Below are 21840 nucleotides of genomic sequence, written 5' to 3' on the forward strand. Positions count from 1 at the left end.
CGAATCTCGTAGATCGACGTTTTATAAAGCCTAGCCTTTTTATAAAAAAAAAGGCTGAATTTATAGAGTCTGACATATACATGTAACTCTCTATGTAACATTTCTTTTTTGCAATATAATTATCCCTTCGATATATATTTATATTTTTATTTATAGAGAATTAAACACATATGGACTATTATTGATTATCAAGTCTCTATAACATATAACTCGTGGAAATAAATAAAAATTATCGATTTAAAATTAGATGTTAATAAAGCAAGAAAATGAAACTTTTTATATTTTAAACTTTTTAATCTGTACAGTTCTCTTGCAATTGAATCAAGATTCTCTTTCAATTGATTAGAATAACTGTGTTTAGCATGTTCTCTATTGTTATATACGATGTATATATCGATTTTATCAGGGTTACAAAAATAATACAAGTCTTCAGACTACATCGCATCTAATGCGATCACGAAAATAAACGATTCGTTCACATAACATTAGAGGTAGCTAATAGTTTTTATGATAACAGACTGTGACAGGTATGTGTTACAATTTTATTTAAGCATGAGGGTTACGGAATTTCTCGCCAGCATATTTCGCGGCGGCACCAAGCTCTTCTTCAATACGCAGAATCTGATTGTACTTGGCCAGACGTTCTGAACGACAGGGCGCGCCAGTTTTAATTTGGCCGGTCGAAAGACCAACGACCAAGTCGGCGATAAACGTGTCCTCTGTCTCTCCGGAACGATGAGAGACCATTGTACCCCAACCATTACTCTTAGCAAGCTTGTGCGCATTGATGGATTCGGTTACACTACCAATTTGATTGACCTTTAACAATAAGCAGTTGCAAGCCTTCTTCTCGATAGCTGTCTTGATTCTGGAATATATAAGTAAATATAAGTATAGTAAGATGTATGGTAAATATAATTTTAGTTTAAAATGGCACGACAAAATCAAGGCATTTATGTATTTCAAGTATTACCTCTCAGGATTTGTGACAGTAAGATCATCACCGACGATTTGAATAGGAGTAGCCGCGGTCAAGGCTGTCCAGGAATCCCAGCCATCCTGATCGAAGGGATCTTCAATCGATACGATCGGGAAGTCTTTGATAAATTCCAAGTATAAGTTTTTCAACGCTTCCGGTTCCAAATATGTGCTCGGGTCAGATTTTTCATTTTTGAAGTCTAAATCGTACTTTCCATTCTTATGAAATTCGGAAGCAGCAACATCCATACCAATTTTGACCTTTCCTTCATAACCGGCAGTCTGCAAATGTTCGTAATAATATTATTGCAAGCTAACAATTATTATAAAATAATAATCTATTCAAACTCCTCAAGAATCTTTACCTTAATAGCATCTATAATCAAGTTGAGAGCTTCTTTATTCTCCAAAATATTTGGTGCAAATCCACCTTCGTCACCGACAGCAGTGGCGTCGAGACCGAACTTCTTCTTGATACCTGCCTTCAAGTGATGATATACCTCACTGCCTATTTTCATGGCTTCTGTAAAGTTGGCTGCACCAGTAGGCAAGATCATGAACTCCTGCATAGCCAACTTGTTACCAGCATGAGAACCACCATTGATTACATTAAATGCTGGTACTGGCAAAACGATATCATTGTTGCCAGCTAATTCAGCAATATATCTGTAATAAAACATACATATATTTAAAATATATTCATGAATAATGAATATAATTAAATATTTTTAAATTAGATATTTAATCAATAGTCTTTAATTCTTATTAATCATACTTTTAAATTAAATATTTTTTCTAAATTGTCAGATATATTTACTTGTACAAGGGCAGACCCTTTTTAGCAGCACCAGCCTTGCAAACTGCTAAAGAGACACCTAAAATTGCATTTGCTCCAAGTTTGGATTTATTTGGCGTACCATCTAGTTTCAGCAGGAAGTTATCAATATCTGTTTGTTGCGTAACTTCCAAGTTGGCCTTAAAAACAAGTTTAATCTTTATCTATTCTTGATAATTAAATGTTATGTAACAAATATTTTGTACTTATTTAGACAACGTACCTTTAACAATTCAGGAACAATGATGGAGTTAACATTCTCTATTGCTTTGAAAACAGATTTTCCATGATATTTAGATTTATCGTTATCCCTAAGTTCCAGGGCTTCATGAACTCCGGTAGATGCGCCGGATGGCACTGCTGCACGAAATAAACCAAGGTCAGTGACGAGGTCGACCTGTAAAAGCATATATAATATTATTAAAAGAATACTCAATAAAATATTGCAGATATATATTTTTTTTTAAATTCAATATACCTCTACTGTGGGATTTCCACGAGAGTCGTAGATTTGACGAGCCTTGATGCTTTGTATGGGCATTTTGATGCAATTACTTGCCGATGAAAAGCGCCTTGCTAAGATAAGAGCACTATAATCAGTGCAACAATATAAGTAAAATATGTTCATACATTAAGTATAATAAAATTTCACATTTATAATTTCACTATATTTTTTTCCTCTCGCGTCAAGCTCTTTATGTTACAAGAAACGATTGCAGTGTTATAAATTATTTATTTATATACATTTTTAATATACATGATTATTACCGAACAATTTCGTGACGTAACATGATTGTTCGCCAAATACGGAAGCTCGGTCGATCTAATTTAATTCGCAACAATTCGTTATGACAGAGAAACGCAAGAAATTTAGATAAAATATAGATTAATAGTTGTAACAATCTTTCAATAAAAAAAGATAATTCTCAAAGAACTGCTTATTGCACATAGTACAATAAAAGAATATCTAGACAAAGCGAGAATAAATAATCAAATATCTTTGGAAAAAACAAATGCATATAATGTCAATCTAAGAATTAACGCTGTATCGACAGAATAACGTCAAACATCGATAATCACGACAGATCGGCTGATCGACCTTGTCAAGGTCATTGCATGACCCGCCCAGTCTAAAAAAAAAAAAAAAACAACATTCAAAGAGAAACATATTTCAATTTGCATTATAAGCACCATTTTATGCCGACAGGTCATGCTATTAACCATTGTTAATTGATCATGTAATCGAATACGAGACGATGCAACTGACACTAGCATTTATCTGAGAGAACTCGATTGTGCGAGAAGAAAAAATTCCACTCACGCAATTCAGACGATTTTGAACGGAAAAACTCTTTCGATTCTCACGAGGATTTTTCCGTGGATATACCGGGTGTTGCTGAGAGATGCTCACCTAATGTGACGCGCGACAATCTTCACGGACAGTTTGACGAGGAATGAGATTTGACCTAGCGGATGACCTCCGTCGTGATGCAAGCGGAGAGCTATCGATTGCAAGATTCGCGCGCAAAGTTAGGTTAAGAGAAAAAAAAAAGATTTATCTCTTATAGCGCGAAAGTCCGTGGGTGCTGAAATAATCATTATTTAATAATCATTGTTACGCTTTTCTCTCATTATAGTTCTTGACAGTCTTGGGAAACTCTCTTTGACAGCTATTTTATCATGTGACATGACTGTTGCGACGTCCCTTTCCATCTTTTATAAAATTGGACATATTTATCGCAAGCCAATGGTTGGGCAGCTTTTTGAGTAAATGAAAAATGATTGGTCGAGTCTGAAACTGTCCACCAGTCGCGTTTGATTATTATCGGATCCGTGGGAATAATTATGTTCTCTGTTGGCAACACTGAAACTCATTTTCTCTTTCTTTTTACATTCGACGTTACTTTGAAATACATGCTCACTTTCGGTGATGATAAAACAGTTATGGATAGCATAGACACAAACCGATTGGTTCATATCCGTGCTACATCCATTTATATATAACCGTTATATATAAAATAAATTAAACTTTTTTTTAATACATTATAGAAGATATTTGAAATAAATATTGTTTCTTCTATTTTATTACACCTGAAAAAAAATATAAAAGCAAACTTTCATATTTCGCATTTTATAAATGTTTGAAGATAATTTTAATACATTATCAATGAGATCTTTGCGATTAAAATATGCAAACACGATATAATTTAGATAATTTTTTTATCTCATTTCAATCAATAATTTTTAATTAAAAATATGTAATTATAATTTTGATATAAAAATATTTTTGTAATAAATAAATATTAAAATATATGAAAAATTTCTATAATATAATAGCAAACCAGATTATAATGGTGATTGTATTAAACTCACCGGTTAATATCCTTGCTACATCCATTTGTTTTAATATGATCGAAAGTGGATGTGGTCAGGAGACTATAAAATGAATATATGCGACACGCTAGTGTACAACGTGAAAATTAATAAACAAACCCAAATTAAAAAAAATTTCAGAATTAAAAAAGGCAATGTCTTTGTAATCATAAAAATTAAATTATATATTAATGTGTATGTATTGTGTGTGTGTGTGTGTGTGTGTGTGTGTGTGTGTGTGTGTGTGTGTGTGTGTGTGTATGTGTGTGTGTATTTGCATATAAATAACATAAAACATGTGTCATTTAATTTAGAGTTCAATATCATTTAAAAAATAATCATTTCATACATAAAATTTATAATAAATAAAATTGCAAACTTACTATAATAAAGAAAAGTACTACAATTTTTTGTGAAAGCAACGATTAAACTTATGTTACGCATTAAACGAATAAAATTACTCACATTGCTATTAACTCTCTTTAAAATATTAAAATATATCTTAATGTGATAATACCTTACGAAATAGCCGAAAAATTTAATTGCACCAATTTAATTGTGGAAAAGAAACAATAACAATAAATAAACTTCAATAACATTCGAATAATTGACTCTATATACTTTTTAAAAGAGAACCGTTGTCTAAATAGCTAGGTCAAACAGATTTGTAAACATTCATCACGCGAATCGTTTCGTAACCGCTGAACCGTTGATAGCATTATTCGATAGAAAAGTTTCGGAAAAATAAGATATGTTAGACCTTGTTAAGAAAGAATACAAAAAACCACCGACCACATTTGGTAAAGCGAGGGAGATTAAAAACAATTTAATTCGTCATCAACAAAAAGAACGTAAAAAACGCAAAACAGAAGATTTAGAGCAAATTCGAAAGACTAAAGAATTGTCGAAATCTTCTACGATTTCACAGAAGGGTAAGTCGATGTTAGATAATACGGTTTATTACGCCATTATTTTTGTTATAATAAAATATTGCTAATTAATTGATTAAAACATTTTGACTTAAAAATCAATTACGTAAAAATCATACTATATATGTACAAAACTTAATTATTGTACGTATTAATATTACAGATGTAACTAAAAGAAAGTTGTTACAGTGGAAACTAGAGCGAGAGAAAAAAAAGAAGCAGCAAGAACCGCAAAAAAAGCCTCCTTTTATCGTCGGAATTGTTCGTCATCATTTTTATTCTCCGATTACTAGCAACTCAATCACGATTACAAAAAAGAAAACAAATGTACAAACGAAAAAAAAATCTAGTAATCAAAAGGAAATTACAAGAGCCATGGAGCTATCTAAAAAAGCAAACGTTGAGAAACAGAAAGCGGCAATTTCGAATACAAAAAAGTTTTCTGTAAGTGATAATTACATCAAATCTGATAAAAATAAGCGGAAATCATTTGCTCCACTTAATCACAAGTTTCATCCTCCTGCTGGACTGCCTAAGATATCATTATATGGAGAAGAATGCTTAGAAGATGAGCTTGCAAATAAAAAAAATATTCCCGCATGCGATAATTTAACAGAAAATGTCACTACCGTAAGTTTAATTTTACAACAATCACTACAGTTTTTTGTATTTTAATATCATTTTCAGTAGTGTTCAAATATATTGAATTAAATAAAAAATATTAGATTTTCCGCACAATTTTCTTTCCTTATTGCGACATTTTCTACATATATATGTATATAGAAAAAGATCACTTTAATCGATTTATTTGATAAAATTAATTTGATAAAATTATAATTTCTTTCCGAAATTGCTTCATTATAATACTATCGATTTTATTGATTTGAAAGTGTTACGTCAAAATCTCTGATAAAGAAACTTTAGCTTCTTTCTGCCAGAAGTAAAATAAATTTGACGGAAAAAGATCAATATTAAACAGTGAAAATTTTATTAGAAATATTTTTATATATTGTTGTAAAGAAAGAGAATTATATATCCAAAAAATCTAACATTTTTATTTAATCTAAAATATTTAACACAAGACAAAAATGATACATTAAAAGGAATAATCAGAACAATTATGATCTTTGTCAGGTTTTATCATCTAATGAATTTCCAATAAAAGACGCTATAACAGAGAAACTTGACATGTCAGTGGAAGAAAAGGAATATATCGTCGAATACTTTAAACATTTGTTGTACAAAGAAAAAGATAGGCTTCAGAAATGTTGTGAGTATTGGACAAAAATACAGTTGCAAAAGGACATTAAAGAAGATATTCGGTGTCGTATTAATCAAGCTGTAGGGCAAACGACTTTGTTAATCAATGAAAAGTTTAAACAGTTTAATGGTTTAATACTACTTTGCGAGGAAGGTAACACTGACATATTGATAACTTGTACGGATTTGCACGGATTTTGGGACTTGACGTACATAGAAATAAAGGATTGTAATTCGCGATTTGAAAAATTGGAAGAGCTTCGCGCTAGAAATTGGCGAGAAGAGCAATCATCTTTTACAAATTCTGCTAAAAAAGAAACAAGTGTTAAGAAGCAAACTGCATCAATGAAGCAAAATTCGTTACAAGTATTAATTTTATCTGATGATAAGAAAGAAAAGATGGCAAAAATGCGAGATAACAAGAAGGATCCGCAGCAGATTTCAATTCAATCTGTCTCTGAAATAAGTATAATTAACAAATTTATTACCCCTCCTATAAGTGATAAGACTGTAAAGACTGTTGACAAAGGTCGTGATGTAACGCGTCGTAAGTGTTGTAAAAGTTTACTTAAAATATATGCAAAACCTTTGTATACATCAACTCCACTTAATAACAACGATAAATCAAACAATTTAAATATGAATGGTCCACTTATAACAATGAAAATAGGTCAATTGTACAACAAATCTACAATGCAGATAGATGATTACACGTGTATATCGCCTGGACAAACACCTAAAAAGAGCATAATGGAAACATCGGGAACGCTGAGACGAAGTTCAAGAATAAAATTAGCGCATAATGCTAACAATAATTTCATTTTGCAAAAGCAAACCAATTTGGAAATTAATCAAAATTCGCAAATTTTATTAAAGAAAATAGACAGTTCCGAAGTTGAAAAACTAAAAATTCGTGAGATAAATGAGGGTAGTCGTGTCAAAAAAAAAGATTGTAAAACTAATGGTTTTGCTACTAGTTTTAACTCTACTGTAATCGAAAAGACAATTAAAGATAAAGATGAAACGCTTAAATTCACTGCATACAATACTTTATACAATAGTTATTTAATTAAAACTCCTGTATCTACTAGAATAAAAAACAAGAGCTCTCTTTAGGAATCTATTAAATGAAAATTTGATCGATAAAATTTTATGTCGTTATGGTCCTGTTTACATCGCGTAATGCTAAAACATAATGTCAGGAATATCAATCGTAAACTAATGTTAGATACAGAAGTATTAATGGTGCAGTACACGTAAAGAAGTGCGAACCAAATATAAGAATAATATTGTTGAATGAAATTCTTATATTGTTTTAACACTTTGCATGGTATTCCTAAATTTAGTAGAAAAATTGAAATTTAACAAAAAACTTTTAACTAATAAAACAAATATAATTAAATTCTAAATAACGAGGAAAATATACAATAAATTATAAATGCAATCATTCATATTTTACATGTGAATAGAGGGCATTTGCCGTGACTATTAAAAAAAGTTTTAATTGACGTAGAAAAATTTAAAAATTATTTAAAAAATTTTAGTTTTAAAAAATCACTTATAGAACAAATGTTGTTATTCAGATTTGTAATCTGTTATAAAACTTCCTTGTTCTATTTCAAATTTTTGCTTTTTTATCTTATTATGACTATAATTTCAATATTAAAATTTTAATTTTTCTGCTAAATTTAAAAATATCACTTATAAATTAAAATGTAAACTTAAATGTGTAAATTATTTTTTATTTATTATATTTCTGTATTTAATTTTTTTCTCTGTGTTATTTAAAATAAATCTTAAATTTTATTTGCAGATATGTCTAGATGAGAAAATATCAATTAATATTCAAGACGATAACGTAAATAGATACAAAAAAATGAATAAAAAAGATATATTCTAAAACATTTTTAATTTTATAATAATTAGTAATTTAATCATAAATTTGAATGTTATACACAAGCGTATTTTACCATTTTGCTAGATGTTAAAATACAGGTAGTTTATTGTATTAGTATATTTATTTGAACATTAAATATACAAATACATGTCTAAAATAATTCGTAAATGAATATTGGGAAAATAAAGTATCACAATTTTAAAACTTAAATAATGTTAAATATATATTAAATACTGTTAATTTATATATATATATATATATATATATATATATATATATATATATATATATATATATACATATTTTAGTCTCTCATTTGTATATTTTATAGTCATGAATATTAATATAAATTTTCCTCGTTTTTAAAGATATTTATATTTATGTAAGTAAGATTCTAATTGTAAGTAGAAAAATTATAAGAATTTATTCACAAAATTGATACTATCTTATATTTAATATTATTTTACTATATGTTTATATATATATACATAATAAATGTCAGAGGATATTATTAAAAATGTTTTAAAAATATTATCTTTAAATAATTACGTTAATCTCCAAAATATATTTTAAAAATGTGTTCTATATATATATAATAATGTCATAATTTATAATGTTATAAGTATAATAAAAAAAATTAATAAGAATCAAAAATTGAGAAGATTATTTCGCGAAAGAATGTATTGCGCGCAAGTAAAGGCAATGATTTATTTAATCTTTTTCCCAAATGTGTTTAGATACAGTTCACACAAATATATACAGACGTTATTACTGAGCACATTTACAACGATTTGCATTGAAATCTGTGGTCGCGCGCGTGATTCGCACCAATATACATATAAGCGAACGCTCGGGAATTGTATCGCGAGGTATTGGCCGCATCGCGCGTATATAATATTGTGTATACAAATAAATTAGACCTAAACTAATTTATATATACATAAATTACTTAGGTACACACACGAGAATGTCACGAGATAACTAGCGTATTAATTCACCGTTTCTGCTTCGCGAAACGGCGATAATACTAGTCCGGCAATATAAAATATATCATATCGTATGGTCCTGATCATTCTCTCCGTCAGAGATTGACGTAGAGTCAAATAATCTGACGACCAAACGCGGGTCGCGCGTACAGGTATTATTATGAAATAATTATAATCTACGAATAAATATCACGGTAAATATGCGTATTATCTGCAAAATATCGTCTCTTATTTGCGACTTTTATGAACACTGGAGGGAAAAGGGTAGGGGAGGAGATTGTACGTTAATAATATAATGATATAACACATGGGCCAAGCGTACGTTTTGGCAGTGCGCCAAATTACGACGCACCCTCGATATCTTTTTCTGGCACTTAGATTAATTAAATCGCATCGCGTACATTTATGTTTTTCTTTTGTCGCTGTGCTTACGACACGATAGTTGCATGATTAATTATATCATAAATATACAATCAAAAATTATCGTTTGGAGATTAAGTCTTTTTTTTTTCGCGTAGAATTTGAAGGATTTTTGTGTGATATATATGTATATATAGAAAATTTTTTGCAACATTAATTAGATTTTCCAATTCTTCTTTTCGGTACATGCATAAGGAAGAATGGAATGTATTCGATCTTATCAAGCCGCGGACTATGATGGAAGACTTAGATGTCTTCGTAAAATGCGATTTTATTATGTTCTTCCTAGTTTCTAACATGAGTATTTAGTATGATGCGGGTGAATGTGTTGCTTCCAGCTTATTCGACAAAATTTCCAGTTAAGTGGTCGTAGGAAACTCATGTAGATATCCTTAGAAAGTATAAACGTACACATAAACGTGTATCACATGCATATACGAAGGATACGAGAAAGATATTACTTTGTGTCATAGGCATTATTTTCAGCCATGTTAAAGCGTTCAAAGTCATTCATTCGTTCAAAAGATTGATTCATAAGCAAAAATATTCTTCAATAATACGATTTTCTCGCGCTAGTTTACACGTAAGAATGAATTTACGATCTAATTTATAGGACTTATCGTTTGCGATGATAAAAAATGAAAAAATTGCTCCGACGAAATATATATTTGTGAGCATATTGTCACCATAGTATATAGATTAAATAAAAGATTCTTTAGTTTACTAAAGAAATTAAATTATTAAATTACTTATTTTTTAATCCTATCTATATGGTCATACATAATTATAATATATATTCTTTATTTATTTCCCGTCAGTTATATATCGTCGGCATATATATGTCGGTATGTATTAATAAATATCTCGATGTGTTAATAAAATTTGGTCAGATCCTTTTATGTCTCTTAACATCACGATATGCTGCCTGGTATTTGTACGACATATAATTATTCTGTAATTGTGAATAATTTTGAGATAACTGTGATTAATTTATTCGTCCATTAGAATCTCATCTCGGCTATAATCGTATCTCGTAAAATGTCCGAAATCACTCACATTTTTGTTTTAATCCATTACTCAGCTAACGTATTGTCTATTGACAGTTGTCACATCACGCAACAAGATTATTTAATTATTTCGGTTGATTGTAACAATAATGATAAGTCGAGGGTATCGAGATCAAACATCGATTCTTTTACCAAATTAATTGTAAATTTGATCAGGTCACACCTCGGCAAAGCATTCTTACGTCCGAAACATGAAACATCAGAATCTTACATTTAGCAATACATTCTCAATAGCTTGTCGATAACCTTTCTCTTTGAGTCAGATTCATTAAACATTTAGCTTTGATAAATGCAATTACCTTGCTGCTTTTTCTCGCTGTTAAAGCTAAGCGCCGCTAAGCTATTCATGCAAAGTTATCGTTAACAAAAGAGATACATTCTGATAAAAGACAAACAAGAGAGATTTAGATCGTCAAAGAGATCAAAATATGCACTCTTTTTCAAAGATAATTCGCCGATGATTCGTCTTGTCACATCCGTTCGTTCAACGAGACTTGAATGTTGCGGCAAAACTAACTAAGCCAAGTAAGTCCTCGGATTAGCTTTCGAGACACTCGCGTCTCCCTTGGCGGAGAACGACGACCATGCCTCCTCCGCCAGACTGCCGTATCTCTGCACGCCCGGGAAGGGCGGCCCGGAACTCTGCGGCGAATAATAGTCGCCCTGTAACTGGTGGTAATAATTGCCGCCGGACTGCTGGTACTGCTGATACGGCTGCTGATCACCACTGGTCAGGACGTTGCTGTAGCCCGAGTACGAGCCCGAGTACTGGGACGAGGAGTACGAAGAGGACGAGTAACCGCGCTCGCTCAGGCTACGATAAGGCCCCACGTGATGGGGCCTACCCTCCTGTCAGACCGGGGTGCTCACCGCGGCCGTGCTTATGTACTCGATGTCGCCGATGCTCTTGACGCGACGGTGTCGTTTGCCACTACCACTGCCGGATGTCATCGGCCGCGGCGGAAGCTGCGGCGGTGGCGGCGAGGTGCTGCGAACGCTGCTGCTCATATACTGACATTGGCTGACGAGGCTGCCGGTGTCCGAGGACGACGATGGTGATGCCTTCTCGCTTCTAGGCCGGAGACCGAACGCTCTGCTCAAGGATCCCTGTGAAAAGAGGTGCCCGGTGAAATTCATTTGTACATTTAAGCTTAGTGGATCTCGACTTTCTAGAGGGGTCCGAAGCTACGAGCAAACGAGCGACCGGGAGATGCCCAAGTGCCGATAAAACTGGTTCGGACAATGCGAAAACTTAAACTTTCTAAAGAGTTCTTTTTTCTAAAACAAGAGGTAACTAAAAAATTTTTTAATATTTTTTTTATATATACTTGTGGTTTGAATTTTTGCTTGGAAATTATCAAATTGACAGTGAAAAGACGCTACAAAATGTCTGGAAATCTAGATAACGACTTGAGCTGTCAGATAGCCAGTTAAACTCTTGTTGTTTTCATATCAGATATAGATTCTGATATTTATAATTTTTTAAACTTTATTAATTTATCTATTGTAATGACTTCTTATCACATGTTTGTGGTGTTTGCACCAAAATAATTAAATTCGTTATCTAAATTTCTCTGAATCTTCGGGATGCGGGGATCAATGAATATGAGGCACGGATTCAGGATTCGTTGGATAGCAGACAGTGATTCTTGCGTGAATAGAAAGCACGTGTTCCGACGTGTCACGACAAAGAAAGAAAGTCCTTCGTTTTCGTTTCGTTACTCCGCAACAAGCATCGGCAGGCCCATCCTGATCGCAATGACTTTCAAATGGTACGGTGCGTGAGCGGGATTGCAGTGAGGACACACTACGAGATAGGGATACTACACGGGAGGTAAATACGAATTTACGACTGTTATTAATGATGCGCATACCTGTGAGCTCCTCCACGACAACTAGCAAAAGGATGAAATAAGGTCGATTAAGAAATCCACACGTTGATAATTTTCCACATTAAAATCGCCACTTTATATTTACATAATCGATTACGACGGGCGATCGTGGGGCACCGCGGTGCCCTTCAATAATCATAAATAATATAACCCGCTATAAATAATACGGAACGTTTGGCTACTGATAATTCGAGCTGCGTAATTGCATAATTTAAACCGCTACTCGCTATAAAGGTGTACCTTAAGACACGGGACACTCTGGTTACATACATGAGGAGGACACGTGTTTGGCTAATGCGTATATGCTCGTTATATACAGTGTTTACAATGTGGCATAACGCGTATGTCGGTGTACTTAGCACCGAGAATGGGCGTATAATCGCGGGATTAGGTAATGCACAATTTCACCGTGGCTGTATTCGAAAATGATCGATAGACTTCTAAATATTTCATTAGTCGATTAGTCTCGCTCTCTCTTTTTGCTTTCGGATGCCTTTAATTTATTTATTTATCAATGCCTTTAATTAATTGCTACAAGGCAAAGTTGCGCTTTAAATGTCAAACGGAAAAGCATCGAGTCGACAAATTTTTTCCCCAAAATTTCGCAGAGTAAGTAAAATATTTCTGCGAGCAAATAAAATAGATGTACAATTATTTCCGTTACGTTTTTCAACACACATACGTAAAAATTAGATTATAAAAATTTATTTTAAATAGAGAGAGAGAGAGAGAAAAAGAGAGAAAGAGAGAGAGAGACACATAGAGAGAGGGAGAGATAAACTCATTTATCTCTAAGCGCGAGTATACTTCCTTTTCTCAGTGCGGCAGATTGTCTGGCAATCTGATTGGGCTATAAAGACGGAAAAGAGGTGTACAAGTAGATGATAATAAATACAAGGAGGAGGTATTTCTTCGCGATCCGTTCCGTTCTCTATAACTGCTGGACTGCAAGATTTAGGCTCGTACTCCATCAGTCTTTTTTTATTTCCCTGGCGAGCGAATTTTTATCGTTTCGATTCAATATGGAATGATCTTGAATCGCACACACGATCGAATAGACCGACAAAAGTTTGCCAATTATCCCGAAGCCTCGCCCTTGTTGTACACGCCAAACTTTTTCGTTCACGATTACTCCTTTGCTCGCATTTTCCAGGTCTACGATCGAGATCCATAGGAATCGCCCGGATCTCAGCGAAGCGTTACTTCAAACAAACAGCTGATCGCGCATACAATTAATCGCGTCAATCGTTAAAAAATATTCCCTTTTCCCCGGTCTTCTCGCTTCGCTGAGATCGAAGATTTTGTTTCTCGAGCGAAGAAGCATTCACGAGAAAACGCTTTGTCGCTCCACGATGCCGATACATTTGTCATCATAACGATGTGTGGGGCTACTTTATTTTCCTAGGAAAGAATATATACGAGACACGAGTTTGCGATCGATCGAGATCACTATAATCTGATTGTCAAGATTAGACACGAATATTTTACATAAATACGAATATTTTATAAAATTATTTGAGAGTTTTTTCGTGAAATAATTTTTCTGCGAAATTACATCATGCAGAGAAATTAATTAAAATAGGATTAAAAATGAAATACGATCGATTGCTCACTCACTTGTCGTCGCACAGACCGTTTTCGCAAAGTCTTTCGCAAGTTTGGAAAACGACCAAATGAAAAAAGTAATTAAATTAAAATTCAGAGTGAGATAATTTAGAAATCAATAATTCTAATTCTTATCGTTATACTTAATTTCGACGGCTTAATCAATTCTAAATCGTATCGCTATACTTAATTTCGATGGTTTAATTAATTAAAAACTTTGTGAAAACGTGCCGTTTATTCGACTGCAACGATACAGCGATTTCGTAATAGGGGTTCTATGGCATAACGGAACAATGTACAAAGAACTTTAGAGAAAAGAGAAATAATGGATATGTATTATATGTATATAAATACCGAACCTTTTTCAAGTAAAGAAGACTGCAGGTCTGCGATGATCCACAGGATGCAGGGACAATGATTAACATTAGGTCGAGCTCATAGCTCACAGCGTGAAATTCTGTCATTAACTTTTGTCATGCGAAATTTTGATGGATCTAAACAAGTGGAATTTTATTTCATATAGCAAATGAAATAGGAAAGTTTTTTTAACAAACAAATATATTGATATTCTTTACTCCTTTTATTTATTTATTTATTAGTTTTTATTACATGAAGAGCATACTAAAAAATTGGTAAAAAAATGCTTTTTTAATATGCTAAAATTAAAATATGCACGATAACATTAATATAATATATATATTATAATTACAAATTTTTTATTATTTTATAAAGTATATATTTCTTACTTTGTTTTAGCTTTTACTACATTTAATAGGTGTAAAACCAATTTAGAAATGATTTAAAATAATTGTTCATTTTTTGCTCGACGAAAGTCAATCACAGAAATTATGGAAAAATATTACGCTGTAGGGCGTTATGCGAGCGTCCTTAACTAAGCTGTGCCATGCAGTCGTGCCAATGATTAATAAAAATAAAGAGCTGATAATCGCACAGATGCGCGAAAATGAATGCGAAAATGAGGCAAGAGAAATGGCTACGCAACTCAGTTGCATTTAAAATGAAATATTCATCTTAATGAATATGTTATGAGGTGTGCCTGCATTTTTCAGTGCATTTTTCTGTGCTGTACAATCGATTATTATTGCTTGATTGATTACACAGCTTACACTGAATTAACATATGTCGAAAAAATAATTTATCGTAAAATATGTAATAGTTATTTGTTTTAAATAATTTATAATATATACACAGAATTTCCTGTAATATACGAGATCTACTTCAGGAATGAATGTAGTTTTTAAAAACAATCAAACATAAGTTTATATAATTTTTTTTATTCTTTTAAATGCTAAACCAATTCCTGAAGCGGACTCTAGATATTACAGAGAATATCCTTTGTACATACATATTTTTTCAAATATCAAATATTTATCACACATAATGTAAAGGAGGATAAAATGATGTAGCCAAAAATGTGTACCATCCTTATCTCTATTAAAGATTGAATGAAAGAAGGGAGAAACGAATTCATTAGTATCTTAATGAGAAAGAATTAAAATCGTCACACAGATATCATGTCTCTAAATATAAAATTTTCTAAGATGCACTTGATCATGATGAAAGCATAGGCTTTTAAGGAAGCAATTCGCCGAGAGAGAACTCTCCGAAAGGTGTATCTCGCATTCTATTCTTATTTCTTTCCAACTCTTAAAATTTAATTATACGATATTTAATTTCCATCATATAATTTAATACACAATATAACTTTTTTATATAATAAGAAAGAAAAGCATGAAGCGTATAAAAAACACCCAAATGTTTCGAGTTCAGTTCGTATGTCCAAAAACATTTGTTCACAAAGGAGATTCTCCTTAACAACGATTAACTCGAATAAATGACTTTTTTAAACAACGACAAGCTGGAAATAAATCAGGAAGAGTGCGTAGACAGGCGAGACAGGGGAGCGGCATCGAGGCATCCTGGCGCGGTCGACCAAGGACCCTCGCGTTGAATCTAAACATTAGTACGTTACCCTGAGGCTGGATCTGCGTCTGTCGACGGTGCCGGTGTGATTCGCCGTCATGTGGAGGGCCGACAACGAGCTCTGATGGTGCTGTAGATGAAGGGCCCTGTTCCCGCGACCCAGACTACCGCCCGCGCTCGCGGTGCTCATCGGACGGCCACCTCCGCCGGTGCTGTTCCTCGGGACCACCTCCAGCTGACTTCTACGCACACACGCACACCACCACTTTTCATGCACGCCTTCTTGCGCGTACACACGCGCCCCCGACACGCGCGCATACCTCGACCACGGACACACACACACGTGCGGCAACGTACTACAGCGAACCGATCTCTCGAATTATTGTTGATCTTACGAATCGAATTCTCGGAGAGAGATATATTTTTGCAATTTTTTCGAACGCGAGACATATATTTTTCTCGATTCTCGAATTATACTCTCTTGATTAAGAATAATTTTGTTTCTCGTGTTTTGTAAATTTTTCTGTCATCTCTCCGATAGCCGTGCTCCGAATCGGTAGATATATCGATAGTGGCTCGCTGCAGATGTCTCCGACGATATAGAACGATAGAATCTATATATCTCATAATGAATATCTAGTTATACAACATAAATATACATACACAAGCATTTTGTGCACCACCGATATAGAGTATATAATGTATAATGTTTACTGGGCTGTCAAATACGCCGAGGATGGTCTCGTCGAGACCGACCGGGGCGCATTTCCAGCCGCGCTAACCAGTCAACGAGAGTAAACATCGAACAGTCAAAGATATATGTAAATATCAAAGTTGGCAAATCAGAAAAAGATAAAAGGAATCAATATAATGCAACTGGTGGTGTGATTCCTGGCCAGAGAAACATTCGGGGAGCCGCGTAAAATGGCAAGAAAAAACGAAACAATTCTTACGTATTATTAATAATAATCGACAAGGCGGAGGGGAATAAGAAGTGGGGGCAATCACAATAATATTTATTTAATTACCAGAAGACGTGTAACGAGGGTTTCTTTAACAATAAAAAATGCTTCCTATGTGTTTCTTTCAGGGGGTTTCTTTCAGAAGAGCCGGGGGGGGGGGGTGGTTGCACTGATGTCTGACCAAGGATTACACCACGTTTCACTAAGATAAACGTGTGCTGTACATAGCGCAGTGCAGTGCAGGCGGCAGCTGTGGGCTACGGCTCAGCTATGAGAAACATTACCGGTGGATCCGCGACCGAGTGCGACTTCAGACCCAGACCCAGCGAATCGCGTGCTGCGATCGTGTGTCCCGGGTAACTCCTGACAAGAGTACCGACAGGAGCACGTTTCCACTGGCTGGTTTCATAATCGCGCATATGTTTGTATATGTACATTATATGTCGACTGTATACTGTATTCTGTATTTACGTGTGTGTATGCCCAGGTGATAATATCCAGGTATGGCGTGTGTATTAAGACTACGCGAGTGATTTTTTTCACGGCGCTCGCGCGATCGAGAGATCGTCGAGCGAACGAGCGCGCGTCGTACTCTCGGCTCTATTTATAGATTCGATATGCCAAGGGAGTTCACGTTTCAGCTTAATTATTTTAATTATTCGTATGCATTTTATTTAATGGAGATCGAGAACGTTAGCGCGCAATTCCTGAAGCTCCATGAACTTTTCTATTGGAACTGTAAAAGTTGAAATAAATATTCTCGTGTATGCGATTTATTAGTTGCGCGTTTGAAAAAAAATAATAAATAAATAAAAAAATAAAATCCAGATGAAAATTGCACTCCCTCTTCATATCCTTCATTTCCGAACCGATTCTCGGGATATTTACAACTTTCTCCTCGGCGTTTCTTAACGATACGTTAAATTACGTTTCGTCGATTACGAAAACTTTTTGCGAAAGTTCATTCACGAATATACGCGTCTCTTACACGATAACTCTAACTTTACTCGTAGAAATTCTGGAAAAAGTAGCTGTCTATCGATTACCGGCGACTATACAGTAACAACTCTTTCTCTCCGGGCTAACGCTATTTTATGACGTGAGTATCGATCGTTCGCGGCAAAGAGGCGAGGATTCCGCGCGTCGGTTCGTTCGGAAATTTTTCGGCGCGGCAATTAAGCATGAAAGATTTTCGAGAATACTTCAGAGAGGAAAAAAAAGACAGGAAAACACTATCGACTATTTTATCTGTGCGTACGAAGCACTCTTGTAAATAAATAAGTAATTGACGATGTTCTAGCAAAAGTTTCTGCTGTCTCGATCAAAAGACCGAACGTGGGTATCGCGATCAAGTATTACGGTCCGCGATTTAATTCGACGATTTAATTTTGGACACGTGGACTTTTGGACGCGGAGTCCGGCGTGACGTGTCGTTCGTTGCTTTATAACTTGCACCTGCTACTTCCGTTTGGAGAATACGATTCGACTTCGTTCGACATATGGCACGAGCCGATCAGGGGATGAGGAATAAAGCGACACACGGTCCTCATTCCTCCTCGTCACGTCCCCGTCTCGAGAAACGGAGCCTCGAAAGAACGCCTTTATGCGAACGTAAAAAAAGCTCAATTCCGTTTTATTGTCCTTTATCTAGCTACCGAAATTTTCCATGTTCGATGAATCGTCTCCTTTCTATTTTTCTTTTAATCAATGCGCGATTAGCTAAAAGGCAGTGGTATTTTTATCAATACTTTTTTCACAAGAAGTTTTAGCAATAATAAATGACGTTTAGCAATATATTAGTCCGAAAAGTCTTTTTATTTCAAAAAATGAAAGACATCCTCCTCTCGTTTTTCTCATAGCCTCAACATGCTTGTTTTATTGCGTGACTCGACACAAGTTATTTAGAGAGAGCGCGTATCTCGGCCCTTTTTGACACATAAGGCGCGGTGAAAGTAGGTTGAAGGCATATTCGAGTGACTTGGAGAGGATCTCGAAACTAACATCGAATTTCCGAGGCGTTCTAAGAAGGCTCTTTCTCAAGGCGTGGAACGTCTAAACGCGGATTAATGTTCCGGGAAGACGTCGGTCTCGTTGACAACGAGAACAGCGACGTCATGTCGATTAGTGAGCGTTGTCCAGTGTTGCCTCTGGATGACAGTAGACTGAGTACCTTGCTGGCAGAACGAGCGCTTCCAATTCGGCGGTTAGGTGCCGTCTAATCATATGCTTGGCCGGCGGTATGCCCAACGCGGTGGCCATGGTGTCGCCAGTGAACGACGGTTCCAATACAACCAGGGCACCGTGTACACCCGAGTCTGCGGAGAAGATGCTCTTTTTTTCATCGTAAATACGATTTCGACAGTTTGTGGAAGTGTTATCGGAGTTTAAAGGTTGGCTTTTCCACTCGTGCGTATTTTTGATTTGTAAAATATATGTAGCCACTCAAAATAATCATTACGATAAAAATTGCTTAAGAAATTATGTAAAAAACTTTTTTTATGATAAGAGAAATTTGCAAGAATAAAAAATTATTAAAATTATAAATTTGCTTGTCACGCAAAATTCACCTTTCAAATTCTCGGCGTATTCCGTGAGATCGATATTCCTCGCCCACCGAATGAACCTTTGATTCGTCCAGACCAAAGGATCCGTATCAACCTGCTCGCATTGATGTCTCCTGACAGCGAGCGCCTGTCACAAAAACGTGACGTCATCTCTTTAACGGTATTACTTAGCCGCGCAATTACAACGTTTGATTAATCCTTGCAAAGTACTGATTTCAAAGCGATCGTATGGCTTAATGAGATTATGTAATGCTTATTGTAATTCTGGCTTACCTGTCGATCATAATTCAGCATTCGCAGCAGATGAATACCGTGAACGATGCTCGCCTGATGAAACTTCCTCGTGACTCCGAGAAGCTTCTCGAGCTCTTTTTTGCTCAGATGGTCCAGCATACGTGCATCCACCATGTTGGTGGCAAAACTTTCCGAGTACTGGGCCAGGCCGAGATCCGGCAGCCATTCGGAGCTGACCCAAGTATGACCGAGTTGAGCGATGCAAGGGTACCGAACGTGGCTTGGATGCCGGTGTTCCTCGATGGCCAGGCGCAGCTTCTTTCGATGAAGTGGATGCGTCACGCCTAAACCGGCCTCTAGCTCGGCATCGCTTAACTCGAGTAAAACCTGCAAGTATCGATCGATCAACGAGTGTTTTGATCGGAAACACATCAGTTCCGCGTCATTTGTTATTGCGCTAGAGAAGAAGAGGTGGAAGAGGATTAAGATTACATAAGATACTAAGATTAATCTTGATGTTGGTTTGAAGTTTGAGACAAGATTAAAACAAGTTTTTTAATTAATTATCAAGATTGAGATTATCAAGATTATTGGTCTTTAATAATTAATAAAAATATTAAATTATACCTTATAAAGATTATGATAAATATTATTTTAAACAATGTTGTTTGGTTAGATAAAAATTGCTAATAAAATCGAGACAAGATAATACAAGACGAGATTTTTGCTACTTATGTTAAATATTATTTTAAAGAATTGTTTAGATAAAAATTATTAATAAAATATATATATTTTTCTTTTAACTAATATATATCTTTATTCAAAAGATATAGTTTTAATACGTGATCGAAATTAATCAAGTAAGTGAGCTCGAGCGATTTTAGAGGACTCTTTCTGCACTTATATCAACAGGTTGAACTGTTTTAAAATTCACTGGTAGACCAGGCCAAATCGACACAAATCTTTTACCTTGCCCGATTTCACATTCTCGGCGCATCGTGGACCATACTGCGGCATCCCGAGAGCAACCTCTAACCAGGCTAAAACAGTCGGGGCTCGCCATCGTTCCATAGGCACGGAGGCCGCTTCACGAAGCAAACGAAGTTTTTCGGCGTAACCCTCTTCGGTCAGCGGCGACCACGATCGATATGGATCAAAGCCATCCGCGGCCTCGTTGCTGCCGCTTCCGGCGCTGGTGCTGTTTGCCGTCTTCCGATGTCGCGAACGGGCGAACACTCTGCCAAAAGAGAAAAAACATTGATTCACATATATATCGATATTCAATCAGAATATCTTTCCTTTTGTGTACTTTGGTAAATATCCATTACATAATATGAATTTCTTTTCTTCTTCTTGATCTCGCGATTTGCATAATTTTCTGTTCATTTGAGATATTAAATCGCTGATCAATCTGTCGAAAATATTATGAGAAAACAATAAAAACTTGATTTAAAATAAACACACTTTTACGTAAAAATTCATTTCAAATCTGAATAAAAATTAAAAACATTAAAGGATTAGTTTCTTTTGAAAGCTAAACCAAACGTCACTCCTGCCAATTCAACGGAATAATAGAAGCTTAAAAGATTTCTATATCGTAGTGGTACTTTGTTTTACAGCTAAAGAGTAAATCCATCCATCATTTAAGGTAAAATCACCTCGCGAATCTGGCATGGAGGAGATGAAAAGCCTCACCAATGTAGTATTGGCTGTAATATCCAGATGTGAAAAATCAATAAGTTTTCCCTGCATCCAAAGAGTCGTCCCTTTTCAAAGGATTCTGTTTTTTTTTTTTTTTTTTTTTTTTTTTTACAGCAGCAGTCTTCATTATTTCTACACGTTGCGAATCTATCATTCGATCTTTGTCTAACATCATTGTAAAGAGTTGCAGTTT

At 34.8% G+C, this 21840-nt stretch overlaps 3 protein-coding genes across 18 annotated transcripts in view; 1 reads left to right on the forward strand and 2 right to left on the reverse strand.

Moving 5' to 3' along the window:
* Positions 1–243: 243 nt before the first annotated feature.
* Eno (alpha-enolase) lies at positions 244–3374 on the reverse strand. 5 transcript variants are annotated; one of them, XM_072887021.1, is made up of 7 exons: positions 3225–3374; positions 2292–2403; positions 2037–2210; positions 1796–1953; positions 1344–1644; positions 974–1260; positions 244–868 (listed from the first exon to the last, which is right to left on the reverse strand). In XM_072887021.1, the coding sequence occupies exons 2-7, from the start codon at positions 2352–2354 to the stop codon at positions 547–549; spliced, it is 1305 nt and encodes a 434-aa protein (XP_072743122.1). In that variant the 5' UTR covers positions 2355–2403; positions 3225–3374; the 3' UTR covers positions 244–546. The 5 variants fall into 5 exon arrangements, with proteins under 5 accessions (XP_072743122.1, XP_072743125.1, XP_072743126.1 ...); XM_072887024.1 differs by having other exon boundaries at positions 2292–2389; positions 3225–3366; XM_072887025.1 differs by having other exon boundaries at positions 2292–2389; positions 3135–3348.
* A 1443-nt stretch (positions 3375–4817) lies between these two features.
* On the forward strand, positions 4818–7885 carry LOC140662930 (uncharacterized). The gene is made up of 3 exons (XM_072886645.1): positions 4818–5118; positions 5279–5745; positions 6250–7885. Exons 1-3 carry the CDS (start codon positions 4938–4940, stop codon positions 7489–7491), a joined length of 1890 nt encoding a protein of 629 aa, XP_072742746.1. The 5' UTR covers positions 4818–4937; the 3' UTR covers positions 7492–7885.
* A 1079-nt stretch (positions 7886–8964) lies between these two features.
* Positions 8965–21840, reverse strand: part of Liprin-gamma (liprin protein kazrin) — a 119184-nt gene continuing 106308 nt past the window's right edge. For 5 of the 12 annotated variants that reach the window (XM_072911257.1, XM_072911256.1, XM_072911252.1 and 2 more), the window contains 8 exons: positions 20916–21183; positions 19986–20333; positions 19716–19839; positions 19319–19463; positions 16236–16428; positions 14602–14628; positions 12620–12640; positions 8965–11852 (listed from right to left, as the gene is read on the reverse strand). In XM_072911257.1, the coding sequence (XP_072767358.1) occupies positions 11598–11852; positions 12620–12640; positions 14602–14628; positions 16236–16428; positions 19319–19463; positions 19716–19839; positions 19986–20333; positions 20916–21183 (1381 nt within the window). In that variant the 3' untranslated portion in view covers positions 8965–11597. Of the gene's footprint in view, positions 11853–12619; positions 12641–12689; positions 14737–16235; positions 16429–19318; positions 19464–19715; positions 19840–19985; positions 20334–20915; positions 21184–21840 lie in introns of those variants that run through there. The other 7 variants (XR_012048546.1, XM_072911253.1, XM_072911254.1 and 4 more) reach the window with 7 other exon arrangements.

This window comes from Anoplolepis gracilipes, chromosome 2 (genome assembly GCF_047496725.1).
Source record: "Anoplolepis gracilipes chromosome 2, ASM4749672v1, whole genome shotgun sequence".
NCBI classification, from domain to species: Eukaryota; Metazoa; Arthropoda; class Insecta; order Hymenoptera; family Formicidae; genus Anoplolepis; species Anoplolepis gracilipes.